The following is a 24,298-nucleotide window of genomic DNA, read 5'->3' on the forward strand; positions in this document are numbered from 1 at the left end:
TACAATCAAGGTCACTTACTGTTTAATGTTGTTTACAGTCAGGTCCCGATCAGGATTAGAACCCTTAACCAGGGAACTGGATCGTAGATGGTTATTTAAAGTTTTAGGAAGGAACTGCTTTATTAGACCAAGAGAAATTGTATAAATATAATCGGCCGAGGGTGCAGTTGTCCAAAACTGCACGAAAGGAAAATGGGTTTCTCATCTGTAACATAAATTCTTTCCCCTCAGAATAAAATAACTTATTTTTGTAGATTTTTAGTAACATCATCTGGGATGAAGGTGTTTTTTTTTGCATTGTGCTTCTCCTGCCAGTCTGGCTAGTTCCTCTGCGTCCTTTTCTCCTTCCTCCCCGGGTGGCGGACGTAGTTGAGAAGGTGGACAATTGCAGCCGGAGTTATTCCTTGCAAACGTGTAGCAGCACCCAGCTGGGGAGACGCAACGAGCAAAAGTTTTTTTTTTTTGTTTATTATTTTTTTAAAACCTCCCCAAAATAATGCCCCTAGAGGACAGAAATAACAGCCGCATAAATCTGCACATTTCCCTGATGTGTTCTAGATTTTGGCATAAACAAAAAAAAAAAAAAAAAACACAATATAGCAGGACGGTGCATTTGGACTCACCGTGCTGGGCCGCACCCTGTCCAGAATCTCCCGGACCTCCTGGGACAGAGAAACGGGCAGAGACAAATAGTCCAAGTCCTGCGGGAGAGGCATGCTCTCCTCTTTTTGAATTCTCTCGATCTCCTTCTGCTGGAGGACGCAGTGAGGCCTGTAGACAGCTGCACGTGGGACACGCCCACCACCGTCGATCAATTTCATTTATAGACATTTTCATAATCTTTGTAAATAATAGTCGCAAACTGTACTAATCGGGGAGCAGAAAGTGACTTGACTTGTCATAGATCACCTTCTATCTTCAGCCTTTGGGAGAATTCCGTGTACGGTGAAAGGCATTCTGGGAAGACGGAGGCCACCATTTCAAAGGACACGTCGTTGTATTGCAGCATCTCCAAACCACTGGAAGAGAAACCAGAGAGACTTAAAAGTGAGGCACTTCGGTGGGATTATCGCTTGACGAGGCCAACGGTTTTGTAACTTGCGTCAAATTGGCGGCCTTCGCCTCGCTGATGGGGACGCTCGGCAGCTCGCGTCTCCAGTTTGCGGCAGACAGAGAGACGTCGTGAAGAGCTGCAAGCGCATCCTGGAGAGTGTCCCTCACTCTCACCGTTTGCTGGTAGCGCAGGGGGGACACGCAGCCCACTTCCTCAAAACCTGACAAGACATTCATTCGGGTTTGTGGAGAGGAAGTCCGGAACGCAACCCCAGCAACGGAGACGGTTTACCATCATCTTATAGCGGATCCGCATCATTGTTTACCTTTCAGGCTAAGTCGCAGATCCGCGTTGTCCGGCCTCAGGGACATTCGAAACTCGGCCCGACTGGTGAACATCCGGTACGGTTCCGTCACGCCTCGAGTCACTAGGTCATCGATCAGGACCCCGACGTAGCTCTCGGTCCGAGACGGCGCCACGGCGGGCATGGAGAGCGCGGTGCGGCCTGCGTTGACCCCCGCCCACAAGCCCTTGGAGAGCAAAGCGCGCAGGCGGGAGGAAGTCACTCGCGTAAGCGCAAAACCGATGTGATGTATGATTAAATCAATTTACAAGCTTGGTCAGGGGACGGATTAAACTCACAAGTCAAGGTAATACTGTAGCTCCAGTACCTGTGCGGCGGCCTCCTCGTAGCCCGTGGTTCCGTTAATCTGCCCGGCCAGGAAGAGACCTTGGCTGCTTTTCACCTGCAGTGCAGGGCTCAGCTGCGTGGGGCACACAAAGTCGTACTGCACGCCATAGCCTATAACGTGTCAAAAAAAAAGAAAAAGAAAATAATAAGAGAATTGGGCACTCCGGTTTCCTCCCACATCCCAAAAACATGCAACATTCATTGGAGAGACTAAATTGCCCATAGGTGTGATTGCGTGCGCGACTGTCGTCTGTTTCTATGTGCCCAGCGATTGGCGGACAACCAATTCTGGGTGTAACACCCCCCGCCCTCCCCGTGGATAGCTGGGATAGGCTCCAGCACTCCCGCGACCCTCGTGAGGATAAGCATCTCGGAAAATGAATGAACGTTTTTGAGGGACTGGTTTAGGTGACACGTACCGGGTGTGTGGATTTCAGCCCTGTGCAAGGCTGGGATCTCTCTGATGAGGCGCAGCTGCATGTCAGCGGGCATGGTCATGGACAGACCCTGGGGGTACACCAGGTCAGAGACCAGTCCCTCGGGCTCTAGCCAGACCTGATGCTGCCGACCCGGAAAGCGAAGTACTCTGGACTCGATTGAGGGGCAGTACCTGAATATAGACAATATCATTCAAGAATTTGAGAAGGTTGTCCCAAACGTCTCTGTTGTGCATAACTTTATCTTTTGTTTTTAATTTCACTGTGGTAAAACTTGGGCAAATTTGACTGTGAACAAAGAAAGCAAAAGGCCATAGATAGGCTAACAAAACTAGAATTGACGTTACATTAGTTAGAAGGGTAATCAACAGATATTTGAACACAAACAGTGCAGCAACACACGGAGAATATAACCATCACAGCCATATATTCTTTATCCTCTGCGAAAAAAGACAAATATTACTGCATCTCCCTGAGCATTTGTGAGTCTTCATTTGTCTCTAAGACTATTGTACTGTTCCCGGTGGCCAAGCGCGGCACACACCAGGAGCGGCAATGAATAAATCACGTCGTGTCATTAACCAAGCCGCTTATCCTCACAAAGGGCTGCGGGAAAGCGAAAAGCGGACAACACCCTGAACTGGTTGTCAGTCAGTCGCAGGGCAGATATCGACACCGTCACTGAGCGGGAATCGATCCCACGCCAAAGGCAGGTGTGTGTACCACTACACCGTCAGTGACTGTTGAATAAGTCACGATTCTCAAGTTCTTTACACTTCAATGATTTGCCATTAATGTGTTTCTGTACGTACAATACTGCAAACTGCTATATTTTCCTTGTTAAAAACCACATGACAAAAGAGTTCAATATAAAAGTGCTCATCCTACAGTGACAGGAGTGCATATTGTATATATGGTGTATATATGGATAGCATTAAAACGGCGGCAGCTGGAAAGCGTTGGCCTCACAGTTCTGAGGTCCCGGGTTCGATCCCGGCCCCACTTGTGTGGAGTTTGCATGTTCTCTCCTTTTGCCCGTGTGGGTTTTCTCCAACATCCCAAAAACATGCAAGATTAATTGGACACTCTAAATTCCCCCGAGGTGTGATTTGTCTCTATGTGCCCTGCGATTGGCTGGCGACCAGTTCAGGGTGTAAGCCCGCCTCCTGCCCGTTGACAGCTGGGATAGGCTCCGGCACTCCCGCGACCCTTGTGAGGATGAGCGGGTAAGAAAATGGATGGATAAATAGCATGTATACAAAAGAAAAACATTATTTTGATGAACTATGAACTGACAAGATGGGCGCGTTGACTTGTGTGTCTACCTGGGGCCCTTTGTGTCCTGCTGTATGTGACAGTTGAGATGAAGACTCTCCTTCACAACCTCATCCACACCAGGTGTGGTGTAGGTCAAGTAGCACGGTAGCTGCTCCTCAGGCTGTTAAAACATTTACTGGAGTTAAAAATCTGGATACACGATAGCGGCTGTATTCAAATCTGCTGCGAGGTACCTTGCAGTGCGTGTGGCTGTTGAGGAAGCTGAAGGGACTCGGATGAGTATCAGGAGGGAGGAGCGTAGCTTGGCGGAAGTCCACCGAGGCCTTCACGATCCTGGGAGGCGTACCCGTCCTGAGTCGGCCCATCTTCAGCCCCAGGCGCTCCCGCAGCGCGCGGGACATCCCGGCGCCGGACGGGGCGTCGCCGATCCGTCCCCCGGGGGTCGTGTCCTGACCCATGAAGAGGGAGCCCGATAGGAACGTACCGGTGGTAAGGACCACGGAGCGGGCCGAGATCGAGTCGCTTGCCCCTGCTGCCGCGAAGGAAAAAAAAAAAAAAGACAGATTTCAAAACAGTTTTTGAAGATTAAAGAGAACTGAAATGTACACTTCAAAGCCCAAGTTCCAGTTCCGAGGGAGCTCACGGATGGGCTTTCTTGTCTTTTGCTACCCACCCAAACGGATTCCAGTGACTCTGTGGCGTCCAGGCTCGTCTGGGTTTGAGTCTGTTACGAGAAGCTCCTCCACGGATCCCTCCAGAACTGCCAGTCTGGGAGTGGACAGCAGCTCGGACTGAAGACACAACACACACACACAAAAAAAAAATAAAGGCCAATGCCGATGATATGCGTCAAAACGCTGAATTTCGGCACCAATTCAAAAAATTGTCCCCCCTTCACCTGAATGAATTGGCGGTAGCGTTGGCGGTCCAGCTGAGCCCGCGGCCCCCACACAGCGGGACCTTTCCTCCGGTTCAAGATGGAAAAATGGATGCCAGCCCAGTCTCCAGCTCGCCCGCACAGGCCGTCCAACGCGTCCACCTCCTTCACCAGGTGACCCTTCCCGACGCCGCCCAGAGATGGGTTGCACGACAAGGAACCTGGAAGGGACGTGATGGGAGAAGAACTCCGCCGCTTAATTGGGCCCATGAGCAAACACTCGGAGGTCAAACCTCGCGATCCTACCGATGGTCTGTATTTTCTGCGTGACCAGCAGCGTCCGTGCACCCACTCGGGACGCGGCCGCAGCCGCCTCGGTGCCTGCGTGGCCTCCTCCCACCACGATGACGTCATAATTCCGGCTGGCAAAGTGGCTGGCGCGTCTGGATACCAGGAAGAGGAAGTTCTCCAAGGGGGGGAGCTTCTTTGTCAACATGGATCACGTCAACCTGGGGGAGGACGGTTGTGGTTGTGGTCACCTTTGACCGGCTGCTTTAGATCGAATCAATCCGTTTTCTAGGCCGCTTGTCCTTATTGGTCGTGGGTGAGCCGGAACCATAATTCATACTACATATTACTGTCTTTGGAATGTGGAAGAAACATTTCACACAAATCCCACACAGGCTAAGATTCAAACCTGAAACTTCTAACAGTGACCCAGATGTGTTTAATCACTTAAATTCACATTTATATAATTATCTCCTCAACAACTGACCAACACCGATTCATGTCACCACAACTAGATTGATATGTACGAAATGTTTTTAACGTGTTATTGCTTAATTTTCACTCCGAAATGACATATTCCCCTTCCCCCCGTCTAACAAAAAGTAAAATAGCACAGGAGTTTCAGATTAATGTACACGTGGACTTTATATTCCCGAATACAGACAAAATACAACAAACGTCTTAACTTGTCCACTGTTAGGAAACAACGCAATGGAACATAAGATAACATAGACTGCACAGATCTAACAACCCCTTAAAGTGACTACTTCCAATTACTTACAGTTTCTGTAGCAAATTGCGGAGGATATGTCTGGTTTCCGGTATTTATTTTGATAAATATCATAAATTACTTGACACGGCAACGTCTTCGTAACACTACGAAACAGTCGCAGAGGAGGCGGCCATATTGTGTGTGGCTTACAGCCCTAATGCATGCACTAAAGACGCACGCACAAATATTACATCAGCATAAAATGGAAACATCATTTGTCTTAGAGCACATTGGCAAACCTTAATACATTTATATACTGATTAAACAAAGGGTGCAAACTACATTAAAAAAAAAGAAAAAAAAACGTAAAAAGTACAGTAACAAGAAAGAAGTATGTTACTATAGGGACTTAATGTGTTTGCACATTTTGTTTACACTATTTTAAAGTATGCAAACAGGTTAGTGTACATAAATGTATCTACATAACAAAACTCTTCCATTGATTTTGCAAAGTTTGGGATCACTTCGAGATGTCCTTATTCTTGACAGATGATAAAGATCAATAAAGATACATGTAAAATAATCAGGAATACTGTATTTCTACTTACACTCGTCTTTATTTTTACAGAATTATCTGTTCGAGCGATCTGTACCTTGTCACTGATGTGAAAAGAATCAATCAGAGAAAAATCGGATTCAATCAATCACGACATCGACGTGCGCGCCCACCTTCGACTGCTGCCCAAAGGTGTGCGCGCACGTACGTCGACATCTCCCCCCAGCCCCCCCCCCGCCCTTTTCCGGACCGGTTACCCAGTTAGCCGCGCGCGGATTGAGTCAAGTGAACCTACCGTGAGGTGGTGTTTGACCGTCCGCTGCAGGTTTTCTCTACGAAACCTGAACAATTTCATTTTCGGAAACGACTGACAAGCAACGCGAAGACCTTAGAAATATATATATATATATTTTTTTTTTTAAATCGGGAGGTTTCGCCGGTGCCGGGAGTCGAGGGTGACGCGGTCGAAGGAAAGTAAAACGCGGAGTGAAAGCGCTTGACTGGAGCTTGAGGATCAAAGCTAATGCTAAGCCGCCTAGCCGTTGCTAAATAATTACACGCAAACTCGTGTGATTTTTTTTTTCAGCCGTCGTTTGCTTTGTCATAACCGCTGATATCACAAAGTCGATGTTCGGGGTGGCATTTTGAGAGCGCGCGGCTCATTCGGTGGAATTAGTTGTGTGTTTTGGCTAGGCCACGAGCGACTGGTGTTCGCCTAGCAAGATTAGCTACCGCAGCCGGTATCGCCGAGGTGACACCGGCTCGAACTGCTAAAGATAAGTTCGCAACCGACGCTGCTTCGCATCGGACGTTTAGTATCGAGCGGTTTCGGTACTTTTGGGTACTGTGCTTCTTCGCCATGCTGAAACAACAGCAGCCCAGCTCGGCCGGGAGAAAAGCGGCTAATGGTACCGCGGGCCCCGCCGGTATGTCTTCTCCTGTCAGTGGCGGCGGCGGCAGCAGCGGCAACAGGACGCCGGTCGGGAGGTGAGTGAGCCGGGCTGCACGTGTCAGGAAAGCCCTAGGTCGGCCGAGGCCTACCGGTTAACGTGAGGTTGTTCAATGGGGTGCATCTTAGCCACAGAGCCTCTCTCCTGGCCAATCCAATTCCTTGTAGCGAGATTGACAGCTGGCTTGACCCAATCAGATTCTTCGACATGAACCGAAAATGACCACAAGGGGCGGGTCGAGGTTTGGGGAAACCATTTAGTGGCAAATCAACATACAGGTGAAAGAAAGTTTATCTGGCCGGTCAAGACCCAGAAAGCGGACGCAGCTCGGCGGTAAACAATCCCGTTTTATTCGCAGCGTAAACGTGAATGTAGCTCGTTGAAAACGGCGCAAAGGAGAGCCGTTGAGTCAACTTCGAAGAGATTTAAATGGCGAACGCAAGGTCAGTCGTGCTTGGTCTCGCTGTTGCCAGTGTGGTGTTTATGTTTTGGTCAGATTCGCCCGAGCCTTTGTTTTGTAACCGTCTTGTTTCTTGGCTGCGTTGCAACGTCATTGAGCAAGCCTACATTGGATTGAACCTAAAACGTCGTATTTTGTCATTTGTATTTCGGGTTATTAGTTTTTAATTTTCATGTTCTTTGCGTTTGTTAAGGGTGAGATTTGTTTGGAATGTGAGCACAATAGTTATGAACAAACGCACTTCGGGCGATGTAAAATTGATTTGATGTAATGACAGACCGTTTTTTTTTTTTTTCGTTTTTAAATAAATTAACGTTCCATTCCTAACTAAAATAGTAACATCTGTTACTATTTATTGTAACATCCGTTACTGTTTATCTGACTTCTGAGAACAAATCTTAAAATATCTGTTATTCTTCTTCCACAGGAATCGACCTTCTGCAAAACCATCTTTCCAATCTTCTCCTGTGAGTATCTGGGCACAGACCATTTGACCAGCAAACATTAAAAACATTTTTACTTAAAATAACATTTTCCAAGACCTACAAATATTTTCTGTAAACCACAGAGAACCATAGATCTAAGCATGCATTTTTCTAAGATGAATGAGGAATTTTGGATCTGCAAGATTCTGTCGCTTTCCGGTGTCAGAAGGTGAAAGTAGCTGCCTCCTTTGACCTCACTCTTCCTGATATGATTATGGTGGCTGGAGATTTCGTGAGAGGTGGCATTATTAGTTGAGGAAAAACAGGGTATCCACGTTGCTCGCTGAGTCTCCACTAGATTGCTAAATGTACGCTATCATCCAAAGGCTGCATGTTTTGTTTGTATTGCTGGAATCTTGATCAATACTTTGTGACGTGTATCCCTTGTGCAGGTATTTGAGGGTGTTTACAACAATGCTAGAATGCTTCATTTCCTCACAGCCGTTGTGGTGAGTTTTCTTGGCTCAGTTATCATGATTATACTCTTCGGTTCATAATGAGGGTCTTCAGAAAATGGATGTCAAGCAGCTGTGTGATTTACAAATTTCAAATCTGATTTCTTGTAGGGTTCCACTTGTGATATACGAGTGAAGAACGGGAGTATGTTCGAAGGCATTTTCAAGACGCTGAGTTCTCGGGTAAGGCCGCTACTTCCCCCAACATTGTTCTTACTTTGTTAATTGGACAGAAATAAGCGATGCAGAATTATCAAACGCTGAGCTCTTATTATTCATGGCTGAATTATGATTATGGTCCCTCCTCATTTCATACGTTTTTATCGGGTGTATGCGATTTTGTCATATCCCACATACAATTCCTGGGTCTTATGTGGTTAAGTTTTAAGTTAAGGTTGGCCACATGACCAGTTATTGATAAAAAAATCATTTTGATAATGTATAGGCTGCTTTTCTGATTACATTAAGCATTTAATATATGAGCTCATATATGTACTGAGTATATTCATGCAAAACGTCTCCAGTGAAAGACTTAAAGCACTGTCTTAATGTGTTGGCCCTTCTTAATGTCCTTAGTGCGAGTTGGCTGTGGACGCTGTGCACAAACGCAGCGAGGAGAGCTCAACATCGACTCCGCCGCGGCGGGAAGACATCACCGACACCATGATCTTCAGCCCTTCAGACTTGGTTACTATGATATGCAAAGACGTAGACCTCAACTATGCCACCAGAGGTACGCGCTCCAGTGATTTTCAGTGGCGCACTCATGTTTGATCCGCAATCAATGGTTTACTCGTTTCTGTGTAAACAACAGTGAAAGGGAAGTTCACAGGGCAACCAAAGATTACTTTCGTACTACTGAGTTTGCAGCGTGTCTGCTTACAAAACTGATTTACAATGTAAGCGAGAAAAAACGAGAATTAAAACCAAGTTGAATGTTGCGTTATCTGGAACTGCGCATAGATACCTTCACCGACACCGCCATCAGCGCCACTCGCGTCAACGGAGAACACAAAGAGAAGGTGTTGCAGAGATGGGAGGGAGGAGACAGCAACGGGGAGAGTTATAATCTGGACGCCGATGCAGTAAGTTTTTCAGACACGGCATGAGTATCCGTATTGATAAGGCACGCTGGTTCTTTCCAGAATCACTTAGTCCAAGTTGTTGTTTGTATTCTCTGATTTGTCTATGCACTGTGGAGTTGATGGATTTTTTTTTTTTTACATTGTTGTGAGGCACTTGTTTCCATGGATCTCACTTCACACTCCACCCATATTGCCTTGTTGTTGTCTTCCACCTTAGTCCAACGGCTGGGATGCCAACGAGATGTTCCGTTACAATGAAGTGAAATACGGAGTCACGTCAACGTATGATTCCAGCCTATCTATGTATACGTAAGTTTCTGTAATAACCATCAAGAAATGTTGTTTTAATGGACTGGGAACCCCCCCCTTTTTTTTTTTTTTTTTTTTCCTTTGAGTTTTTAATTGTTCCAATTTTACATGTTATCGATATGTTATGTTAGTGATATCTTCTGTGAGCAGAATGAAGCATGTATGTTTTTTAAAAATATAGTGTAAAAGCAAGTCATATTTTACAAGTTTTGGAGAGGAAATAAAGAGAGATTAAAAACTGGTTGTCCCTCCCCTGCCCCCAGTGTGCCACTAGAGCGAGGCAACTCCGAAGTATACCGACAGAGGGAGGCCCGCGCCGCTCGCCTGGCCAGTGAGATTGAGTCCAGCCCCCAGTATCGACATCGAGTAGGCCTGGAGAACGACGAGGGTAAAAGCGAAGAAGACAAGTACAGCGCTGTGGTGCGCGATGGTGCCGATCGCGACCGGGGTCACGAGAGTCCCCGTGAACGGGAAAGGGGCCGAGACAGCCCTGGAGCAAGGTTAGTTAGACACGTCGTGTTCAAAGTAGAGTTGGGATGTCCAAGCTCGACCGTCAACTGATGCACAGACACTCAAACACGTAGACTGGGCTAACTTGCGCTAGCTAGCGACAGCCAACCACGCATTCTTTTGCCATCACTCACCTAGCCACACACATTCAAAGTCGCAGATGTTTGCACTTCTTCCAACACATTTGGGAGTCAATTTTACTCACCGCCAACTCTTTTGTAGCTCTAGTTAAATGCGTCAGTTGGAACATTGTGAGCATTTTTCTTTGTCCAGGTTTTGCATCGATTTTATTCAAATATGCGGTTGTACAGAATGTAGTACAAAATCTTTGACAATCAGTGAAAGTAATCAAGCGAAGGTTTTATTGACGTCTTGACTCGTGTTTTGTTACTCAGGGATGGCAAGTACATCCCATTACCTCAGCGGCAAAGAGAGATGAACCGGGACCGAGCCGAGAGAGGTCCCGGCGGTCCTCCGCCTCACAGTCGTCTTAGTGGCGGTTACCGCTCCACCCCTCCGTCATCTTCCTCGTCTCCCAGACCGCCGCTCCCCCCCGCGGGCGGCCCCCAATCTGGCGTCTCTCCCTCGGAGCGAAGCAGCCCCCTGTCTGGCCGCAGCGGGGCATACGCCGCCCACCACCCCCAGGGAAGCCCCAGTCCAGGCCCCAGCTCCGGTCCCAGCAGTCCGTACACGCCTGCTTCTCCGGGAGCGGCACCGACCTCTGGTGCGTCCCTCTCGACTGCCCCTTCGCCAACGAGCCCTCCCGGCCCCCATGGACACTTAGTGCCACATTCCCACTCCCTACCGCACTCCCTGTCAGAGGCTGCTCGACCTGTCAATGGAGGTACGTTGCGTTTGGTCAGTTCGTATTATTTTCACGGTGAGTGCAAAAAAAACCCCACTGTAAAATAATTGGCTTTCCTTTCCTATGTCCTAATATATTTTGGAGAAAAAGGGAGCATTTTGGATTCATTATATAATCTGCCGATGTCAGAACTCCTAAAAAAAAACAAATACAAATATTGCAATTTGATGCGGTGTTTCAGATGTTTTACAAGTACCAGTACACGGGCACCCTCTGCTGGTACTCTTCAGTTCTAGTAAAGTCTCGCATTTAATCTTTCGGAACTCATTGTTTTGAAATGAATTTCAGTAAGATTTTTATTCAACCGTTATTTGAAATACATTTGAGATCTGGGTATCTTTCTAGTGCTGTACATTGTAATTACCTTTAAAAGGCTGCTACGTCATTTCCTTTTATTGAAAAATGGAGTGAATAATTCAGTTTTAGTATTTTGGGGTGGTCTGCTCACCTGTATCTCACGAGAACAGATGCTTCCCTGCGCTGAGCTGCGGCCAAAGTCCCATTCCTGCCTTTAGAATTAAAACAAGTGTAATCTGGAGGAAGAAGACAAATTTTAAGCAGCATTTACAAAATGAGCTGAGTGTGATAAGTGACACCAATTTGATACATTTTTGCTTCTGTAACTGGAGTAGCTCTATCCATCGGAGTGTTACAAATAGAAGTTTAGTAGTAAATGTTTCTTTTTTTTATGTTCTTTTTATCTTTCAGTCGCCACCAGGACGTCTCCCAAAGCTCAAAGACCTCCACAGTCAAGCAGAACAGTCCGCACTCCAAGCACGCATGCTCAGTCCTCTGGTAACGTTCTCTCATTTTATCTGTCCATTGCTCCGGCGTACCGTGTTCTCCTTTGCTATCTGCTGATGAGTTGGGTTCTGTCCTTGCAGCCACTCGCTCGCCAAAATCAGGCTCTTCCCAGGACACGCCCTATTTGGACACGTCGTCCATCTCCTTGCCGGTGCAGAAGACGTCAGGCCCCGCCCCTCTCTTCCCTGTGGATGGTACAGGCAACCCGTTCACCTCCTGTTCCCCCTTTTAATTAATGAAAAGCTTGCAATCAAAGTCCACATTATTCCGCAATGACACAAGAGTTCGTCTGCCAAATTGAGTCAGTCGACGCACCTAATGAAGCGGCACAACTCATTAGTTTGTCATTTGTCCTGCCAGTGAATGAGATCCTCGGCGCCGCTGCAAAGGAACGCTCCGCGGAGAGCCCCGGCAGCACGGAGGAAAGCAAAAGCAGCAAAGGTGAGAGAATGCGACGAAGTGGCATGAAGACGGAACGCCGCATCTACTTTCTCAAAACTGTGGTTTTCATTACATGTCGGTTCTCCTACTTCCCCGCTAGCTCCTTCAGTTCAACAAAGGTCACAAATTGAGGAGCTACGGAAGTTTGGCAAGGAATTTAGGGTAAGTGTTTGCTTGCATTTCCATGAGCTGCGTAATTGGACCTCCAATTTCAAGACGATGGTCCACACCAAAACACATCATTACAGTACTTATTTGGTTCCAAAAATGTATTTGACAAACATGCTTTTCATATAATGTTATTGTAATCTTAAATATGTGATTTATTTTCATTAAACTAGGACATACTTGTAATATGTGTCCTCCACACTTGATGGATTTGAATTTTATTGTCACTGTATTTTAATACTGTTTAATATATATATATATTTTTTGTATTGTGAAAAGTGCTAAAAAGATAATGATACTCAGCTAACATTTGCGATTTTCCGTCCAGCTCCAGCCAAGTGGAAGCAGCTCAAGCTCTCCGAGCTCTCCCGCAGCAGCGACTCCTCCCGTGGTAGGCGATGTCGCGCAGGCCAGCGCAGCCAAACCGTCGCCGTCAGACACTCACGCGGCTTCCGAACCGAAGCCGCAGCCCCCTGTGCCCAGCTCCTCCCACCCTCACCCTTTGCCCCTCCTGTCCGATGAACCCTCCAACGAGCCCGGCGTGCCAGGTGCCCCCAGTTCTGTTGCCGCGGGCGCCGTTCCAGACAGGCATTCACCGGCTGCCCCTCAGCCGGCCAGGACCCCAGGAAGTGATGAGGGCACGCCTGAGCGCACAGAGGGTGTGGCAGAGTGAGTTAAAAAAAAAAAAAACTATATATATATATATATATATATAGTCGTGTTGATGGGAGCCATTTTGACATTTTTGTCCTCATGTTTAGTCAAGTAAAGAAATCCACGTTAAACCCCAACGCTAAAGAATTCAACCCAATCAAAGCTCAGATGCCGATGGTGAGCCTTTTAACTTGTGTGTGTGTGTGTGTGTGTGTGTGTGTGTGTAGGATATGCTCGGTCACATACCGACCATCCTTTTTTTAACCCTTTGCCCCGGTATACAGACAAAGCCCAACACGGCGCCCACCCCACCCCGACCTACTCCACCGAGCCCCGTGGTCATTCAGCACCCAGGGGGACAGGGTCCGCTCTACAACGCCCCCTACCTGTCCTACGTGTCACAGATTCATTCTGTACAGGTAGATGATAAGAGATTTCTGATTGGATCGTCAGAGAAACTTTGATTTACTTTAAAAATGTTTAGTGTACCACATCGCAAGTGCTTTCTAGTATTTATTCTTTGTTTGTTTGGCTTGTTTTCCCAGGCTCCTCAAATGTACCAGTACACTATGTCTGCGGTCAGCCAGGGAAAATACCCCAGGGCCAAAGGTAATGCATGGAACCTTCCTTTCCATGCCAGCCATTAAAGTCTAGCACATTTTTTTCAACGTTTTTATGTTAAAATAGCGCTCATAAAAAGTAGGTCTGTCATTAAACCTAAGTTGGGTGACTCTTAAGTCAAGGTACCTCTTTAATTTATTTAGAGCTCCAGTCACAAACTATGAGCCCTCACGCTCTCAAACGGCGACCTCTCTACAACCTCAATTAAAACAATGCCACGTTTCAGGCTCTGTGGTGGCGCCGCGTTCAGACCACGGCACGTCAGCGCCCCCCATGTTGCAAGCAGCGGCATCAGCTGCCGGCGCCCCCTTGGTCGCCTCCCCTTACCCTCAGTCCTACCTTCAATACAACCCGCAGCAGTATGGCCAACAGCAGGTCATCCAGGCTATGTCACCCTACCCTGGACAGGTAGTACACGTGTCTCTTCGCCCCAATCTCTTGTTTTTCTTCAACATTTCAAATAATGTTCTACTCCTTTCAGCCCATGTACTCCATGCTGCAAGGAGGAGCTAGGATGATAGGGCAAGGGGGAGGTCCCCACCCGCAAGCCCTTGGACCTCCAGGTGGCCCACAGTTTCAGACACAAGGGGATGGGCCACAGGGACCTCAGCAGGGCATCTATGGTGAGGAACATGGAGGACAAGTGGAGAATTTTGGCAGCCGTTGTTATGAATTGACTGTAAATCGAGGAAAAAAAAAACCCACACCACCACCAAGACAGACTGTGTTTTCGCTTGCAGCTCCACAATCCTTCCCCCACCACTCAGGGGCAGTGCATCAGCCACAACCATCCAGTACCCCTACAGGCAACCAGCCCCCACCCCAGCATGCTGCACCCAGCCCCGGACAGGTGAGACAGCACTGAAGACTTTCTTTCCTGTATACATAAAGCAACTTTACAATTTAGTATTTTCAAATGAATAGCTCAATTTCCTTTACCAAAAGCATAATAGCCCAAGTTGTTTTTGGAAAATGACAATTAAACAACACAACGGGGTTAAACATTTATGGAATGTTGTGACTGACATGACTGAATTTACACAAGCAAAGAAAAATGTTTTGAGCAAGCACGTTTGCAAATTTTTTCGTTGCTATACAATGTACTGTACTGTACTTGGACAATTATTTTGTGAAAATTAGAAGAGAATGAGAAGTAGGTACTATTTCTTTCTTCCCCCCCCCCCCACTCCCTCATTTAAACCCTCTTACTGCCTCCACAAAATGATTGGCATGACAATACAGGTCTCGCACACTAAAGCATAGGATGGCAACCCAAGTGGACAAAATAATACCTGGCCCTCACAAGCACCTGTATGATAATGCAGAACACGGCTTCGAACAGATTAGTCTATAAAATATTCAATTGCTGCAGCCAAAAGTATAATTAGAGACCTTGTGGACATACTGTACGAACACACATTGGTTGGATTGCGCTCCGGCGGCATAGAAAGTGAGCTTCACGTCACGGTTGAGTTCACCGTTGCGACGGCGAATGAATACTGATGTGCTCTTTCAGAATGCCCAGTCGGGCCCGCAGCCCCAGTCCTTGTACCACTCAGGTCCACTGTCGGCGCCAACCCCACCCAACATGCCACCTGGCCACACGTCCCCACAAGGCTCCTACCCCATTCAGGGCTACAGCATCCACAGCCACCAGGGCATCCCACCCACGTACCCTCTGGGCCAGTTGGCGCAGGTAAGAACCCGCCAGGCTTACCCTTTGAAATCTCATTTTCAAAATAAATATATTTAGTGTCGTCTCTTTTGATTCGCCAGGCCCATGTACAAGGAGCCATGTCCGGTCCCCACCACTCGGGGAGCCACGGTCAGCCCCAGTTACTGATGTTGCAGCCTCCCCCACAGCAGGGGCCCGGCTCGGTCCCCCCGCACCCGCAGCACGGGCCGCAGCAAGGAACACACCAACACTTCTACATCGGACATCCGCAAGGTAGGACGATAAAATGCGTATTTTGAACCGATCCAATGTTGTGCACTGGGAAAAAAAATCACCAATCTCTTCCTGATGCGTAGCTTAGAGGGAACATTGTTTCTGAACAAAAGGTGGAATTATATAGCAAATTGTAAACTTTTTTTCCTATGGTGTCAAATTCTCGTGTTCTTGTTATCATTGTTTGCAATTGGGCTCAGTCCCCATCCCTTACAAATAACTAAACAACTTGGCTATACCACAAGATGGCGCCCTGGCTAGTAAAGAACGAGTAATTTGTGTCGAAAGTAAACTTTCAGTGCATTTTTTATTATTAAATCATCTGGAAGACATTTATTTTTAAAAGTTGACCAACGAGTTTAAAATATTTCAATTTTTCGGTATTATAGTTCGTTCTATTCTTCACAAAGTTAAATGTAAACCTTTAATAGGGGGTGTGTCAATTCCTGTTTTCTTGCCCGTTATTTAAAATTCCAACTTAGAAATGATTTTTTTTTTTTTTTTTTTCCCTCTACTCACAGCAATGCAGGTTCAGACACACCCGGCCTCCTTCCATCCACCTGGAAACTAAACCTCCGCAGCCCACCGCTCCTGAAACGTTCCCAGGAATTGAGCGCCGACATCCCCGCGGTCCGCTGGACGACGAGCTGACGAGACGTCCAAAAACAAGACTGACAGCAAAGTGCAGCAACCGGGGAAGGACAAAGTCTGACAGCACCTTCTTCTAATCCTTCTTCTTCTGTTGTTGTTGTTCATTGGCCCCAGAAGAGAAGGAACTTTTTTTTTTTTTTAAAAGATACAAATGGATGAGGTTGGAAAGAGGACAACAAAGACCGCGGCGCCAGGAGCGTCTTAACATCTGCTCAAATCCTTGCGCTCCTCTTCAACTTCTTCCTTTTGTTCGGAGGCAGGAGGCCCCTCGCCCGCTTGGACCAGTCGGAGGACAATTGGTTTGATCTTCCAGCCAAAAAAAAAAAAGTTATTTGGCCTTGTCTGGTGTGTTTGCTTCTTGACAAACGCGCACACACATGGGATGAATACTGCACGACAAGGAGGCATTTGAAGAGGCCGGGGGATTTTTAAACAAATCAGTTCTTTTAACTCGCCCCGATAGTTTAAAAAAAAAAAAAAAATCACCCTCTGACCGTTCTTCTCTTCTTTAGGAAAATAAAGTAATAAAAAAATGGACAAGTAAAAAAAAAAAACAAAAAACATAACGACCAAAAAATAAAGTTTTCAACTTAACTACAACATACTGTGGTGTTATTTTATTCTTTTGTTTACAGGGTTGCAGTCGCGTTGACCCACGTAAGCATTCTACAGCCTACTAAACATCCGGGTCACAAAAATCAAGTAGCGACCGGTAAGTACCTGAACCGTGGAATTCCGCTCACAAGTAGAACGACTTTGTCTTAGTTGTGTTTCAATTAGTACACAGCAGAAAGCCATTTGTTAAACAACTACATTACTAGTGATGCTAATCTGTGCGCTACTAGCTACTAACAATGCAAAGGAGTCGCACTAGCATGCGGAAATGTCAAACATCAGTAAGACAGTCGATCTACTAGGACAGAGTGTACTAGTACATAGACCTGAAGCTAGATATCAGTGATATCAAATAACTGTCATTGTCATTTGCGTCAAGTGGTTGCACTCATTATAATGCTGCAGTTACTTCATATGACCACCAGGGGCCCCTATGGATAAAGTAGCAGCCGTACTCTTAACGACATCATGTGACAGTCTCGTCCTTGTTGTGACTCCCGTGTGGGTCAGTGGCACACGGCGTCCCCCCGGGGCAAGCGCGGCACCAAACGCGCTGCCGCTCTGCGACAGCCAAGCACGGCTCAGCTCGTTGTGCATCAACACGTCGTCCCCCGCGTGGCCTACTTTCTCCTTGCCGCGGGGGGGGGCCGCCCGCCCCGCCCCGCACTGGCCTCGGTCAGTGCGCCAGCGAGTAGAGCAGCTCGCCGCTGCGCTCCAGTCGTTCGCGGTACTCCAGGCGGGCGTAGTTGCCTTCGGGGACCCCGCGGGTGCCGTGGAGGAGTCCCCAGCAGCAGCAGGCGATCACGGCGGTGCTGTCGCTGTCACCTGGACGTGATGGGGCAAAAAAAAAAAAAAAAAAGATTTTTAAAGATTCTGCTATCCATTTTCTGCTTTAAAAGTCAAATATCCACGTTTAAGTTGCGCTGGAGCCCATCAGAACCAATTTTGGGATCCGCTTGGACTCGTCGTCAGTCAATGTCAGTGCAAACATTGATTTGTCCCGGTTGCTGGCAACAATAAATGAGGACAAGCGAAATGAAACTGCAGTTTTAACATTTTTCGTAACCTCCATGGAAGGCCGCCCTGCTCATGAGCTCCTCCCAGTCCGAGCCGGCCCCGAGCAGAGCGTCCAGCGCGATCATGGGCGCGTCGTGTCCGCTGCGCCCCGCCCACCCGGCCAGGCTGAACGTCTCGTACGCTTGGTCCCGCTCGGCTGGCCCGTACGAGTCGGGCCACGTTGGCGGCCCCACCCCGTTCGAGATGCCCCTCGTGTCCAGGTACCTGGGGTGACATTGCAAAGGCACTCATACTCGCTACTGCACTAGTAAAACAAAGAAACACAAAAGAAAGAGTAATTGATTTAAAAAAAAAAAAAAATCTAGTTAGCATATGGTGCTTCACTAGTAGTACTAGTAACACACACGGGGGACACTGTGGTGACTAAACATTTTTCCGAACAAGAACAGTGGACCCTTGCACCCTAAAACTCATAACAAAATGCCCATTAGTGGTTTTGCTGATTTAGCTAGGGGACCTGGTTACTAGCCTCGCCAAGTACATTCGTAAAGGATAATAATATTTGGTACATACACGCGCCGCAGCTGTGTTGAAGCCGCAAGTGCCCACATTGAAACACGGGATATTTACAGACAGAGTTTAACGCTAGCGCCGTGCCTCGCTAGTACTATTCCTAGCAGTGTGCTAAAGCTAGCGCCAACGCTAACAGGGCCGATTAAAATAAAACTTATCACTGAGACACAACAGTAACACAGCAGCAACACGCTCGCGCAGTGCTAACAGGGCCGGTAAAAGTCGCTTCCTCTGCACATCCATTCCACCGGTCTCACGCTTATCTTTTCCGCTCGAGTGCCCCCTCGCGGCCGTTAGAAAAACTGCGCAAATTAGCCGCATCACCGCATAAACCGGAGGGGTGATAAATCGCGGCTTGTCGGGAAGAAATTACGGTATAATACTTTGCTACCAGTTAGATGGGCTCGTAACCTACACAATTGTTTTAGTAAGGTTTAATTGCACACTAGAAGGCCTAAAGTGGCTTTATTAGAGCGAAAAACATCGCTTGTAAGACAGTAGTGTGGAGAATTGTCCTGTGAGGACAAAGAGGAGTGGCGCATTAGTAGCAGAGTAATTGGGATGTGTCCCGTGACGGAAGCGACTTTGACAGGCGCGAGTAACGACAAGTTGCTGATGCCGGCGATGCGAACGCGAGGCGACGCGTGCGTCCGCGTCTGCGTCTTACCACTGCCACTTGTCGCAGAAGTAGCCCCAGTCCCGCTCGGTCTCGTCCACAGCGTAGCCTCGACCCCGCGCGAAGTTCCTGGCGATGGGGCACCCCTCGTTGAGCAGGCCCACCCCCCACGTGGTGAGGGGCCGGCGCTGGACGGCGTACGCGGCGAAAAGCGCCGAGGCGACGGCTCCCAGGAAACCGGTGGGGTGAGGGTGGGTCATTCTGGCCGTCTCCACGGCAACCGCCACCAGGGAAAGCAGCTGGTCGGGCTTCGGGTATCTGGTGAGGGTGGGAAAATGTTTGTGCTCAGAGGCCACAACGTTTGATTCTTTTTTTTTTTTTTTTTTTTTTTTTAAATTAATAGATGTTATATAATTTACAATAAACAATTACTTGAATGCATATGCATATTTAACTATAAAAAAAATTGTCCAATTATATATTTTTTTTAGTCAAGTGAAATAGTTATTTGTATTTAAATTAATTACAACCCATTATTTAAAACCAGATGTATTGTCAATCCCTATTTTTTATTGCTGTTAAATTAAAGAACCAATTCAGAAATGTTGAATGCATGTGTAAAATTATTTTACTTATTAACCTGTTACTTTAAATACATCTCAATGCATATGTAAAATCTTTGATTATTACTTAATATAATGAATTATTGCAAAAATGTATTTACATATTTAGAAGTTGTTTAGTCATTCTGTTACAATAAATTAACCAATCTTTTTCAAAACTAAAATTATTTTAATCACATTTTATTCTACTATTGAACATTTAACCAGTTATTTTAAGTGTATGTAAAATGGTTTTACTAAAAAAAATATACATTTCAAATAAATTATCCAATAGTTTAAAAAGCAATATACAGTATGTATTTTTTTGCCCACATTTAATATACATGAACTGATTATTCAAAAAAAGTTCAATATGCATGGGATTTAAGATTTATTTTAGTCCCAAAAAATGACTATATTTTTTAAAATAGTAAAACACATGTATGCCTATTATTTTACTGTTAAAAAATTGTATTTAATTATGATTTATTTTGTTAAAAAAAAAAAAAAAAAATTCACCTGAGGCCAATGCACATGGACCTCATGGCAGCTCCGCAGCCCGTCCCCTCCGGGTTGTACGGAACTCTGTAGCCCCCGTCCTCCCCGGGCCTCAGCTGCGACACTCCTGAAAGCAATTTGGACATTTTACTTTTTCGTCCTTCCTCGGAACAAATTTCATATCGGTTGCTTTTATCCAATATAACATTGCGATTTCATTTGTAGAATTTTTTTTCCAACTGTATGCTGATATAATTGATTCATATTTAACGAGGCCACGCTGTATTTGGGTCATCTACGAATTTGAGCATTCACTTGTGCGATCTGTATTTTTTTAAACCTTTAGACTTATTCTTTGAAAATAATTTGACCATTTTCTTTTCAGAATTTTTAAAAGGAATTGAAAATTCAATTTATTTTTTCAAGATTCAGAACTTTTTGAAGGAAAAAAATTATTGTAACATCGGAGCATTATTTTACTTTTTTTTTTAAAATGACTTTCAAATTTCTTCTTGTACGAGTTATAATTGGAACTTTATGTCTCTTTGGTCATAATTTCATATTTTGTAACTTTATTCTTGTAGTTTTATGTTTTTTTTCGGCTCACTGTGAATTCTAACTTTATCCTCAAGACACTGCAGTCAGTCTTTTTTTTTTTTCTCGTAAACATTATTATTTCGCTGTCGCGACTTTACGACATGATAAATTCTTACCCAGAATGCTTGAGGGTCCCGGTTTCCTCCCTTCCATGTCTTTCATCCCCTCCACGTAGCGAGCGGCCACCTCGTGCAGAAGCTCTTCTCCCTTCTTGCCTGTGGAACGGTAAATATGATCTCTCTCAAAGCTGCACTTGGGCTAACACGACTACGGTGCAACACCGCATGTTCGCAGAACAGCATTCGCAAATTTGCACGTTTTTTGCAAACGTATTTTCCATTATTTGCTAAACAAAAGTATGTATTCTCTGTTTAGTGCACAGGGCCAGAGCAAGTATAAAGATTGTCGATTGAATAACAATTACAAAACATTTTTTGGGAGCGTTTGGAGCGGATTAATAGCATCTCCATTTATTTCAATGGAGAGCACTTCTTTCTCCTTTTTTTTATTAATTTTTAAAAAGTGATATTTTTCCGTATTAAAATGTAGTCTATTTTTTTACGTTCCTAAAAAGCAAAATATTTAGCTGCCGCAAAAAGCGAAGGCTTGTAAGACTTAAAAGTTGTAAGTCACAGTATCACTGTGTTCCCCGACTTCGGCTCGACTGCTGCTTTTCCGCGACACCTGCGAGCCGAGATAGAAGAGTTAATTGGGGCAAAACATCAGCAGTGCTCCGTGTTAACATTTTAAAAGCGCGTTACGCAGCTGTGAGGTCTGCAGCTTGTTTGGCTTCATCACCGCAAAGGTCACAGCTGCGCCCAGTAACCCCGCAAAGGGCCGCAAATGCGATTTAACCTTCAGTCTTGATGAGGAGGGCGGCTTGCGTGCGTGCGTGCATGGCTTCCTGCGTGATGAAGCCTGATCACAGCCACGCCGGCCCCATCGCGTCAATCCAATCACGGAAACGACGAGGGGGGGGGGGGATAAGCGCAACATGCCATTTGGAGCTCACCGGTGGCGAGTCCCTCGGCCGTGGCAAGATGCAGGATGGTGTCGTCGCTCACGGGCCAATCGGGAAGCTCGGCCTTGATGTTCTTCAGCCCGCCGAGCTCCTCCAGCTCCTGCAGGTCAAGGAGAATCCGAACTGAAACTTAAAAACTGGCTACGGTGACCTACTGTGGGTGCTTTAGAGTGCCTCATTGTTGGCCACAGGTGCATGCATGTAACGGAAAATAACTTTTTTTTTCCCCACTCCTTTTTAAGTGTGTCATCAGCAAAGTGGATCCCACCTTGTGAATGGCTGGTCCGGACTTGTTGTACTCCCACCTCTGGTTCCTGAAGCCCAGAGCATCGCCTGCACCGCTGAGCAACATGGCCGCCTTGTAGTGATCCATTGTAACAGCTCTACAAACCCCCCCCAAATCCAAAAAGATGCTCAATACTTTATCAGTATGTTATTATGGTTGTAGTTCTACTGTGTGATTACATCAGGAACTAGACAACCATTCACACAATTTAAGTCTTTTGTTTAATTTTTGAATGGAAAGAACCAAAAACAAAGACAGCCTCAAACTCTGACCTTCAAAAATGTGACGCAGGCATGCAAACCACTAATGCAACATGCAGCCCTACATCATATGAGATTTTTACCAACAACAAAAAATACAAATCTGTGAATAGAGCCTACATACAAAAGGAACCCTCACAGCTAATCATAGATAAAAACTGATATTCAAGTTCAAGCCCAGCGTCGCACCTGCAGAAGTACCGCAAACTCACCGGTCCATCGCAGCGACTCTCCCCCGCAATGAGTGCACGCAAGGCGGCCGCGCAGAGTAGTCGACCTCGGGACCAAGGAGCCGAAAACTACTCGAGCACTTCCTCGTTCTCGGCGGAGTTTGGTAGCAAATTTGGCAACGCGGAAACTTATTCCGTTCCTGCTGTATTTAATTGAGGACTTTGTGTCTCGTTCTTGTCGCGAAATAAACGAGCGGAAGACGTGCGGCCTAAAAAAAAAAAAAAAAAAAAAAAAAGCGACCGCAGCGAAGCACATTGAAAGGGCAGCTGCAGATAAAGAAGTTCCCCGGTATTCGCTGGACAAGAGCCCGTGGATGGCCAAAAATAGCTAAAAAATATATATATATCCATCATCACTCCTCTATGGCTTACAGATGGTTTCATCGTGTACAAGTAGGTAAAAGAAAAACAAATTACAAAGTCATACTTGGTCCCACTACTACTTTCCTAATAGCAAGAGCCTGAGCAGAAAGAGCACAGAATGTGAAAAGCTGAGCTTTAGAACAGATAGCTTTGTACAAATTTAAATGTGTGAACCACTCATTACTCCTCAAAAGGGAATTCTTCTAGCAGAGAAGTATTTTTTTGTACTGTACTTGTATTTTTCATCTCTGTTGCATCAAGGTTCATGTGTGGAAATATTGACGTTCGCTTGCTAAAAAGTACAGTTTAAATCTTGCAAAAATAGGGTTGTCTTTTCGAAGAATGGAACTTTTATGAGGGGAAAAAGTCAGAATGTGAAACGAAAACTCATTCGGGTTGGGGTTCTCTAGTTAGCTCTTAAGCTAGTTGGCTCGCTTCTAGCTGGCCTAACCCTAGAAGCTAGCTGACTAGCTAGCCAATTAGCTAAAGAACCCTAACCTGAATGAGTTTTCGTTTCATATTTAGACTTTTTCCTCATAAAAGTTCCGTTCTTCTATAAGACAACCCTAATTTTACAAGATTTAAATTGTAGTTTTTAGCTAGCTTCTATTTGTCCTAACCCTAGAAACTAGCCGACTAGCAAGAGAACTAACTAAAGTGCTAGCTAAAGAAACCTTAACCTGAATGAGTTTTCATTTCACATTCAGACTTTTTCCTCATAAAAGTTCAATTTTCATTGATGTAAATGGTAAGATTTTGACTTTTTCCCTCCCCTCAGACGGTTACATTATGATGTAATTCTTGTACCTTTCACTTTGAAATATGTCTAGCCTTTGAACTCAACAGAAACCCCAAAAAGTTTTTTTTTTTTTTTTTTTTTTAACAACAGAAGTGTCTGCCAGGCTTTCCACCATGAGAAATCACCGTCTCTCCCTGAAAGAGCGTCAAACATTCTGTCCCACCGTTATCAATCTCAAGGTAAAAAAAAAAAAAAAAAAAGGAGAGGAAAAACTTTGGTGAACTTTGCCTGTTGTAACATTTCAATCATCTTTTTGGCTTCTGAAACAGCTCCTGAGCTTCACGGGGAAGCGCCGCCCTCTGTGGCCGTTGCGCCCTCGCATGATGGACACGGGCAGCTGATTCCCACAGCTGACACGTCCGCATTTGGCCAGCATCAAAGCGAATGTGTTCGGAGCTGAAATATCAGGTGAGAGGAGGATCATTCCACAACTGGAAGTCATTTTCTGTCCCCACCCACCTTGTGAAATGTCAAACAACCCTTCCACGAAATGCACAAACCTTCCCTTGTTGTGGAAATTAT

The 24,298-nt window shown here is 45.9% G+C and overlaps 4 protein-coding genes across 12 annotated transcripts in view; 2 read left to right on the top strand and 2 right to left on the bottom strand.

The window, feature by feature from the left end:
- Positions 1–5: 5 nt before the first annotated feature.
- Positions 6–6,860, bottom strand: mto1 (mitochondrial tRNA translation optimization 1). Of its 5 annotated transcripts, none has more exons than XM_061809722.1 (13): positions 6,729–6,860; positions 4,644–4,846; positions 4,359–4,558; positions 4,134–4,251; positions 3,694–3,992; positions 3,508–3,620; positions 2,165–2,355; positions 1,726–1,856; positions 1,380–1,584; positions 1,103–1,274; positions 910–1,019; positions 624–781; positions 6–428 (listed from the first exon to the last, which is right to left on the bottom strand). In XM_061809722.1, exons 2-13 carry the CDS (start codon positions 4,831–4,833, stop codon positions 321–323), a joined length of 1,995 nt encoding a protein of 664 aa, XP_061665706.1. In that variant the 5' UTR covers positions 4,834–4,846; positions 6,729–6,860; the 3' UTR covers positions 6–320. The 5 variants fall into 5 exon arrangements, with proteins under 5 accessions (XP_061665706.1, XP_061665705.1, XP_061665703.1 ...); XM_061809721.1 differs by lacking the exon at positions 6,729–6,860 and adding an exon at positions 5,991–6,102; XM_061809719.1 differs by lacking the exon at positions 6,729–6,860 and adding an exon at positions 5,946–6,091.
- atxn2l (ataxin 2-like) lies at positions 6,746–16,901 on the top strand. 2 transcript variants are annotated; one of them, XM_061809715.1, is made up of 23 exons: positions 6,746–6,880; positions 7,731–7,770; positions 8,181–8,237; positions 8,355–8,426; positions 8,820–8,976; positions 9,207–9,328; positions 9,546–9,637; positions 9,901–10,137; positions 10,543–10,991; positions 11,721–11,807; positions 11,897–12,010; positions 12,177–12,257; positions 12,358–12,419; positions 12,754–13,094; positions 13,187–13,256; positions 13,364–13,498; positions 13,625–13,688; positions 13,927–14,108; positions 14,182–14,323; positions 14,441–14,550; positions 15,217–15,396; positions 15,477–15,648; positions 16,170–16,901. In XM_061809715.1, the coding sequence occupies exons 1-23, from the start codon at positions 6,753–6,755 to the stop codon at positions 16,217–16,219; spliced, it is 3,144 nt and encodes a 1,047-aa protein (XP_061665699.1). In that variant the 5' UTR covers positions 6,746–6,752; the 3' UTR covers positions 16,220–16,901. The 2 variants fall into 2 exon arrangements, with proteins under 2 accessions (XP_061665699.1, XP_061665700.1); XM_061809716.1 differs by lacking the exon at positions 6,746–6,880 and adding an exon at positions 7,111–7,286.
- adprh (ADP-ribosylarginine hydrolase) lies at positions 16,895–22,811 on the bottom strand. 2 transcript variants are annotated; one of them, XM_061809733.1, is made up of 8 exons: positions 22,597–22,811; positions 22,107–22,221; positions 21,830–21,938; positions 20,934–21,032; positions 20,242–20,347; positions 19,172–19,438; positions 17,981–18,195; positions 16,895–17,739 (listed from the first exon to the last, which is right to left on the bottom strand). In XM_061809733.1, the coding sequence occupies exons 1-8, from the start codon at positions 22,602–22,604 to the stop codon at positions 17,591–17,593; spliced, it is 1,068 nt and encodes a 355-aa protein (XP_061665717.1). In that variant the 5' UTR covers positions 22,605–22,811; the 3' UTR covers positions 16,895–17,590. The 2 variants fall into 2 exon arrangements, with proteins under 2 accessions (XP_061665717.1, XP_061665718.1); XM_061809734.1 differs by lacking the exons at positions 21,830–21,938; positions 22,107–22,221; positions 22,597–22,811 and adding an exon at positions 21,673–21,805.
- doc2a (double C2-like domains, alpha) overlaps positions 22,135–24,298 on the top strand; it is a 37,212-nt gene continuing 35,048 nt past the window's right edge. Inside the window, exons 1-3 of one of the 3 annotated variants that reach the window (XM_061809729.1) lie at positions 22,135–22,266; positions 23,867–23,955; positions 24,046–24,184. The gene's annotated coding sequence lies outside the window, so the exon portion shown is untranslated. Of the gene's footprint in view, positions 22,267–22,851; positions 23,008–23,473; positions 23,726–23,866; positions 23,956–24,045; positions 24,185–24,298 lie in introns of those variants that run through there. The other 2 variants (XM_061809730.1, XM_061809732.1) reach the window with 2 other exon arrangements.

The sequence above is a fragment of the Syngnathoides biaculeatus genome, chromosome 22 (assembly GCF_019802595.1).
Source record: "Syngnathoides biaculeatus isolate LvHL_M chromosome 22, ASM1980259v1, whole genome shotgun sequence".
NCBI lineage: Eukaryota > Metazoa > Chordata > Actinopteri > Syngnathiformes > Syngnathidae > Syngnathoides > Syngnathoides biaculeatus.

Excerpts from the sequence above, each read along its gene's own strand:
- mto1 (XM_061809722.1), bottom strand. The coding sequence starts at position 4,833 with ATGTTGACAAAGAAGCTCCCCCCCTTGGAGAACTTCCTCTTCCTGGTA. Across the intron at positions 4,252-4,358 it reads GCTACCGCCAATTCATTCAG|TCCGAGCTGCTGTCCACTCC; the intron begins GTGAAGGGGGGA and ends TTGTGTCTTCAG. Across the intron at positions 3,621-3,693 it reads ACAGCCACACGCACTGCAAG|CCTGAGGAGCAGCTACCGTG; the intron begins GTACCTCGCAGC and ends ATGTTTTAACAG.
- atxn2l (XM_061809715.1), top strand. The coding sequence starts at position 6,753 with ATGCTGAAACAACAGCAGCCCAGCTCGGCCGGGAGAAAAGCGGCTAAT. Across the intron at positions 14,109-14,181 it reads TGTCACCCTACCCTGGACAG|CCCATGTACTCCATGCTGCA; the intron begins GTAGTACACGTG and ends TACTCCTTTCAG. Across the intron at positions 15,397-15,476 it reads CTCTGGGCCAGTTGGCGCAG|GCCCATGTACAAGGAGCCAT; the intron begins GTAAGAACCCGC and ends TTGATTCGCCAG.
- adprh (XM_061809733.1), bottom strand. Across the intron at positions 20,348-20,933 it reads GGGACCCTCAAGCATTCTGG|GAGTGTCGCAGCTGAGGCCC; the intron begins GTAAGAATTTAT and ends AATTGCTTTCAG. Across the intron at positions 19,439-20,241 it reads TCCATGTGCATTGGCCTCAG|ATACCCGAAGCCCGACCAGC; the intron begins GTGAATTTTTTT and ends CACCCTCACCAG.